Genomic DNA, 7582 nt, shown 5'->3' with positions numbered 1-7582 from the left:
TCTCTGTGTTGGTTAAGTCAATCACTGATTTTCCTCCAGGGTTACCTGCCTTTTCCTCTAAGAATTCAAAAGCAACACTCATTGCAAATGTTGTCATTTTAAGTGTTTCTGTATAAAATATCAGCTCAAATTATGCAACACTTTGAAACCTTTTTCCTTAGGCTGTACATGTTTTTTTGAGTCCAAGTACTACCCACAGATGCCTTAGCCAAAGGAGCTGGCAGGGCCTGGAGCTGGAGGGTGCAGGCTGAGTAGAGAAGGCCGAAGTGGAGCTCACCTCCACCAGCTGCTGGCCCTGCTCAGCACTGCTGCGTCACGCGGCAGCTACAGTCTCAGTCAGGTCGTCATCTCAAAATAGTTCTGGATAATGTGATGTGCTTATCCCCTAGTGGTCTTATTTTGGGGCTCCAAAACCTACCAGGACATCGAAAAGCTTCTTTCAGTCATGCTTCCAATGCAAGCAAAATCAGTATTCATGTTACTGTCATCACGAAGGATTTTTCAAATTCGGGTCCAGGGGAGGCTGTTGTGGGCTTCTTCTGATGAGAAGTGTTATGTGGGATCTAGTCAGAAGGGTTGCTGAGCGAGTGACTCTGCACCTGGCTGGAGGAGACTGCCTCTGCCTGCCTCCAGAGAAGGTCTGGGCAAGGCGTCCGATCCTCGGAAGCAGTTTTACTGCACGCCCTAGAAATGGCTGTAGGGGCTCCTTGAAAATAGATACATTTCAGCCTTTACAGGATATGGCAGGTATCCTTAAGTATATGTTAGAACAGAAACAAAAACAAGTCTGCTTATATATCTGTGAAGTCAGAGTTCCTGAGCGAGTGCCGTTCTTGTATAAATAAGATGCAATTATTTCCAAGCAGGAATCAACCTTAGTGTAACCTTAGAAACCTGAAATATTTTTCTCTGGTCAATATCACTGCTTTTCTAGACAGCATAGTTTAAGGAAAAATATGTTATCATTGCATCTTTTTATGAATCAATAAGGAAAATATTTGTTTTGTGCCCTCTATTTTAAGCATTTTTTAAGAATTATTTAATTTTATTTATTATTATTATTTTACAATTTACTATAGGGCATGTGTGCTCACCAGAGAGAGGGAGAGAAAGCTGCCAGGTCTGGGACTTGAGCTGCTGCGGTTGGCCATGTGGGAGTCCAGCACCTCAACCACCACGCCACCTGCTGGCCCCATCATGCCCTCTACTAGAAGGTGAGGCCTATGAAGAACCCAAGTTCTCAGCACCGATTGCTACAAACAAGGCCAGTTTGCGGCCCAGTGTAGTGTTCCTGTCCTGCACACTCACCCGCTGCCAGACTCCTGAGTCTCCCTGCACACAACCCTGTGATTGAATCTTTTGCTTTACAGTAGCATTCCTGGTGAGTCAGCAGGATGGGCCTGACAACTCCTCAGTTGTTAGCAGGCGTGTGGGACCTGTGCTTGCCCCTTTAGTCATAGAGGGTGTCCACAGGCAGGGCCTGCTTTGCTGGACACACCAGGCTAGCAGAGCCCCGATTGATCACGCAGTGGGCAGGGGCAGTGGATGCAGCAGCCTGCTTTGCCCTTGCTCTGGTGCACACCCAGGGTAGCCGGCACTGAATGGGCAGCTGCAGGGGAGAGGGGTTCTGCAAAGCCACTTCCCTCTGTAGCCGGAGAGCCTCAGCAAGTCATGGCAAAGATGAAACACCGTGAGTTCTATGAGAACACCTCTTGGGGCTTGGTGTAGAGCAGGTGCCCAACAACGACAAGGTCCTGTTTCTCCTTAAATTCCACAGCGGTCTGGGGGTCACTTAGTGGTACAGGTACCACTGCTGCCTGTCATTAATAGGGACGCTGGCACTCAGGAATGAGGCCTGCCAGGATGGTGTCCAGGACCAGGGACAGAGCCGGTGAAGGAACTCAGGTCTTCAGAGTCTGATCTGTGTTGCTCCCCCCTCGCATCATGTGTGCATGTAGATGACCTAACCCCATGGCCCCCTTCCTAGACAGGCTTGTCAGGTACACCCCAAAAGCCATCTCTAACTGTTCCATGGTTATAGCCATCACTAAGAATGGAGGGGCTGAAATACAGCCACCTATGTGACTCTGATGCAGTTGAAAACACCACACTGACGATTACTCTTCTTCTTGTGGGGGCCCCGCCTCCTTCTGAGCCCAAGTAATCCTCATAGCCTCCTGTGGACAGCAGTTAAACCGCTAAATGTGTGGAAGGTGGCTTTGTAGCACCTGATCACTTCATTGTGGTGCCTTAAACGGTAGATCTGCTATGGAAAAATCTCAGTGAACACTCACTTTTCAGAAGTTAATCTTACCAGAAGTGTTCTTCAGATGAATTCTGGTTCTCCAAAATGGCAAGATACTTTATTTTTAAAATTTTGTTATTTTAACACTGCATTGTTAGGTGTGATTTTTGACATCCCAGCAAGGCAAAGCTGCAATCTCACCAGATGCCATCTAACTTATGGCAAATTTTGTCAGATCTTATTTTATATAGTATAAGCAAGCTTAAGATAGATTCTACAGCCCTGGAAATTGTTAGTTTTCAGGATTGCAAAGTAACATTGACTTTGTGGTGTGAATCCTTCGTACAGAGATTTCAACTGAGTGCGTATTGGGGTCTGAGATGATTATCAAGGGTTTTTTAACTCAGAGGACCAGCCTCAGAATGCCAGGGTCATGGGAGTGGTTTTGTCAACTTCCTCCTGCCTCAGGAGCACAGTCCATACCCCGTTTGCCTGGTCACCCCTCACTGCAGACCCTGGGGACAGGGTGACCCAACTGAGCCAGCAACATCTCCAGAAACCCACATAGAACGCAGCTGACCAGTGGTAGACCAGCAGTTCATATTTAAGGTATCTCTTACCATTGTGAGACGCTTTTAAAAAAATAGTCATGATGGGCATCTCAGGGTTTCTGATTCAGTTGGTCTAGGCATGGGTGTTTTTAAAAGCTCCCCAGACAAAGCTCAAGTGTGGCCAGAGCCAACGTGTGCTGGAAAGTTGGAGGGCAGGATTTGGCTGGTTTAGTTTTGTTCCTTCATGATGCTCATAACCAGGAGGAGGGAGCCAATTTTTGGCTGCACTATTCTGGTGGCTTAGGCTCTTAGGGCGTGACTGACAGTGTCAGAGCTCCTTCACTAATAAATCATAAGATGTGCTTGGTATAAACATGATAGGAGCCATTCTGACAAATAGGTTGCATTCTCATTGTTGCTTTAAGATCCACATCTGTCTTCTTACTCTTTGAAATTTTACCCAGAAATGGAATGTCTTTTGACAGTTATTATCAGATATAAGCTTGCATTCACAGTTAAAAATAAAATCAGGTAGATTCAAGGAGAACTATTAGTACTTACATATGCTTGAAGGCTTGGAAGTGAATTATTTTACATGTGCCTATGTGTCTAGTTGGAGGTTTGGCACCCTTTATGAGCTGATTTGACTTTTGCGCCCACGCTGTCAAAATAAACACGCAGTTCTGGGGTTGGCCTCATAGCCTAGTGACTAATAGAGCCAGATCTCATACAGCCAGCTGTGGTCCAAAGGCCAGCCATGGCACCTCGAAAAACAGGCCAGGCACAGATGCATGTGTGACCCTGTCCCACCAGGATGGAGAAAGGGAGGAGATGGGATTGCAGCATGACCATGCACCATTGGGGGTCCTCTGTCTCTCTCTGGTGAGCACACATGCCCTCTGTCAATGAGAGAGCGAGAGAGAAGTAATTCTGTTTAAAGAACCCAGCAGTCTGGGAATTCTCATTGCAGACACCTGTCAGGGCCTTGCTTCACCTGCCCTGTGAGTTAGGTCTGTACGTTACTGGGCTCGTTTTCACAGTACATCTCTGATGCACTCTGTGGCTCTCGTGTGGAAACGCATCTTCTGGGACAACACTGCAACCAACTTCTTCACCGAAGCCTTTCTGGACAACCCATTCCAAGGAGGCATTTCTAATCATTAACTGTATATTCCATTTCTTTTGTGTCATACCGGTGTCCCGACTGCCTTGGGCTGCTTTGATGTTTCCAGCCTCTCTCTCTCTGTAGGAACCATCTTCCACTTGTTTAGAGACAGAGCAGGGCCTCTGCTGGCATCCTTTGCATTGAACTGAAAGGCCAGCCAGATCTGTATTGAGCGTCCATGTGGACTGTCTGTTTCTGTCATGGGAAGAAACTTACAGGTTGGGAGTGGGAATAGACCAGAGAAAGGGCGAGCGAGGCTGGCCTGGTGCTTCTTTAGGGTGCTTCAGTGTGTCAAATGAGAGCTTGTGTAAACCAGGCCACCAAGCTCGACCCCATGCTTGTTGGTGTAAGTTGTTCTGCAATACCCAAGCAGAGGAAACGAACTGGCCGTCCGGCCCCGCTGCAGAAGCATGGCAGTAGTGTCTGCAGTGCCGGAAGCCGTCTGAAGACTGGGCTTGGTTGCTGGGTTGACCGGTACATGCCATGGCTGGTTGGGAAGGCTGGGGGAAGATCACTGTGTGAGATATTTTGGGGACATTCATTTCTCTCTCATGAAAGAGATAAGTACAAAAGCTTAGGGGAGAGGAAAAAGGAGAGGTGCTTCTGATAAATTCAGCTTTTGAATCCAGACAGAGATAGAAAGTTCAAGCATGAGACATTTTCACTATAGAAAGGGTGTTTTAGTTGCAAGAGAGGAATTTGCCAAATTTTGATGGTGATTAGTAATTGTTATAGGGACTAAACTGCCTTGTTATTCAGTAATGATTTCAATACTGAATTGAGCAGTTAATTGAACACTCACTGCGCACCAGCCTGGGTTGGCCATTGGGGCGCTATCACAGACATGGCCCTGCCCTTGATGGGCTTGCAGACAGCAGGTGGTAAGGTGGGTACAGAAAGGTGTGTGTGGGCGGAATGGAGGGAGAGAAATAGACATCTGAGGAAGTTCTGGCAATGGTGGAGGCACATGGGAAAAGACACTGTAAACCCCCTGGCTAAGGCAAGAGTACACAGTCGTTCTTCAGGAGAAATGTCGTCACAGTGTGCACAAATCCAAATAGAGCTTCTGTCAAAAGCTGCCAGTCTTCCCGGGCCTTCCTGTTCCTCCTTGTCTGTGAACTTGCGTGAGCCTGTTCCTGCCACCTGGAATGGGTCTGCTGTCTCTGCTTACCCATGGAGATTATACGCCAAGACCCTCCATGGGTGACCGAAATCATGTAGAGAACTGGGCCCTCTACTTCAAGAAGTTCATAGAATACGCATATTATGAAACACTATAGAAGTTCATAGAATATGCATATTATGAAACATACATGGATTTAAATTTTTTTGACCAAAATGAACTTGTACTTTAATTCTATTTTTCTATGAACTTTTTGAAGTTCTCTATTATATATACTGTGTTCTTTCCTATACATACATGCCATGACAAAGTTTCATTTACAGATTAGGTACAGTAAGAGGTTAGCAGTAACTTAGAACCAAATAATTATAACAATGTGCTATAATAAAATTTCCATGAACATGGTCTTTCTCTCAATATCGTACGTACTTGCCTGTTTTCAGACTGGTTGACTGTGGGTAACTGAGACTGCAGAAAGTGAGACCAGGGACAAGGGGCTGCTGTCACCTGTCCTGGCCCTGCTCCCTGGCTCTGGCCATGGCCCCTCTCTGCCCAGACCTAGCCCGTCCTCTGGGCATTGGCCCTGCCTGTGCCTCCCTCTGCTGGGCTCTGAACCTCTCAGCAGGAGGGACCTTATTTTCCTTCGATCTCCGTCTCTGCTCCATCCCTCACATACACACCAGCTCTGCTTTTTCACCCTGCTGCCTGGCCCAGGACTGTGGAGCTGGATGGCTCCCTGAGGACACGCGGGCTGTCATGGCCGAGCACAGGCAGGTGCTACTGTGTGCACATGGCTGGATCTCACACGACTGGTGTTTCATGGGAGATGGAAAGCTCGGCTAGGCAGCTGAGCAGGGACAGGGTGTGCCAAATGGGGCTGCCGCCTCATCATGCCCCATAGCAAGCCATCTCTGCTTGGCTTATTGCGAGGTTGGCCCAGGCTGGGACTCCCTCAGCTCAGGACTCACACAGCACCCGATAGCCGTTCTGAAGACGGGTGCCAGGGGTAAATACCCAGCCGGAGCGCAAGCCTTCATCTTCCCTCCTGGGTTCTGGATGATGACCAGGCTGACTGGAGGTGAAGGAAACCCTGTGCCCCAGGCACAGGGCCCGGCCGAGTCCTGGCAGAGTGTGGGGCTCTCACACATAGCCGCAGTGTCCCATGGGGCATGTCCTGTGCTCCATCTCCCTCCTCTTGTCATCTGCAGAGTGCTGAGCAGATTGCTGCGCTGTGTAGGAGTTTTAACGACACCCAGGCCAACAGCATGGAGGGACCGAGGGAAAGTCAGGATGCCCCCCTGAGGCCGCTGGCCCGCCACCTCTCCGACGCAGACCGCCTCCGAAAAGTCATCCAGGAGCTCGTGGACACAGAGAAGTCTTATGTGAAGGTAATGGGGAGTGCTGGGTGCCCTTTCCTCTTGGTGGGTCATGTCCTAAGTCCCCAGGGCGGAGCACCAGCCACTCACCAGCTAGACGTCTGCTTCTTGAGCACTGAATTCTGCAGGGGCAGGATGGGAAGGGTGGCAGGGAAGAAGACTTGGGGAAAATGAGATTTTCTGCTCCTTTTGTTACCAAGGTAGCTTTCACTATGGAAACAGATGTTCTCGTCTGGCGTTTGCAGTCTGTGCGGAGGGAGTCTGTATGGGTTTAGTGAGGGGACAAGAGACCATGCCAGGTGATGAGGAACCAGGGGAACATTTGTACATGTGACAGCTGACATGGGCCAGGCGGCTGGTGGTCACTAGGAACTCTCTCACACTGCTACAGGGGGCGGCTGCTGAGTACCTTGAGAACCCAAAGAACTCATTTATCAGCTCCTCGGCCTCCAGTTAGTGCCTTGAGGAAAGTTTTATAAAAATCAGGGAGTTCTGCATTGAGTGCTTGCTGAAGCCAGGGAGCTGCTTTGAGCTCCCCTTGCGTGTCAGATCTGGGGGCAGCGGGACTGGCGGGGGATCCAGGCTGGCTTCGCCTCTGGCTGGCTATGTGGCCTGGACAGTCCCTCCACTGTGGGTCCCTTGTTCTCCCAGGGCCTCCCAGCTGTGGGCCTTGGTGCACACCCACGTGGCTACTCCTGTCTTTCTCCGCAAGGCAAACCCGGGCTTCCGATCATTAACGGCACTGTTTCCAATGACTTTACCAAAGGCCTTACTCACAGGTAGCCCAGGAGAGCTTCCCAGAGCCTTTCAGTTTCATCAAGAGGGAAAGAAAAGTTAGAGAGGTGACAATTTAATTCCATTGTATCTTGTCCTGCCTCTAACATGGGGAGAGGAACCGGCCCTCCCGGAAGTTCAGCCTCGCTTTCTGAATGTACTCAGTGACCTTCTCCCACGCACGGTGGGCTGTGTATGCCTGAGGCTTCCGCACTCTGCTGCCTTGAGAATAGCCATGGGGCGCTCCCCGCAGAGTCAAGGGCAGGCCTGGGCGTAGCATCTGAGTCCCCCTTTGTTGTCACTGTTATGATCACCACGCTGCGCCCGGGGCATCACGCCAGTGCGACG

At 49.4% G+C, this 7582-nt stretch overlaps 1 protein-coding gene across 6 annotated transcripts in view; it reads left to right on the top strand.

Moving 5' to 3' along the window:
- Nucleotides 1-7582, top strand: part of TIAM2 (TIAM Rac1 associated GEF 2) — a 181633-nt gene that overhangs the window by 158111 nt on the left and 15940 nt on the right. For all 6 annotated transcript variants that reach the window (XM_006139979.2, XM_027769783.1, XM_006139977.2 and 3 more), the window contains one exon: nucleotides 6293-6472. In XM_006139979.2, the coding sequence (XP_006140041.1) occupies nucleotides 6293-6472 (180 nt within the window). The remainder of the gene's footprint in view (nucleotides 1-6292; nucleotides 6473-7582) is intronic.

The sequence above is a fragment of the Tupaia chinensis genome, unplaced genomic scaffold (genome assembly GCF_000334495.1).
Source record: "Tupaia chinensis unplaced genomic scaffold, TupChi_1.0 Scaffold000014_1, whole genome shotgun sequence".
Lineage (NCBI taxonomy): Eukaryota > Metazoa > Chordata > Mammalia > Scandentia > Tupaiidae > Tupaia > Tupaia belangeri.
Note: the sequence above shows the minus strand (reverse complement) of the source record. Positions and strands in the feature narration are given on the sequence as shown.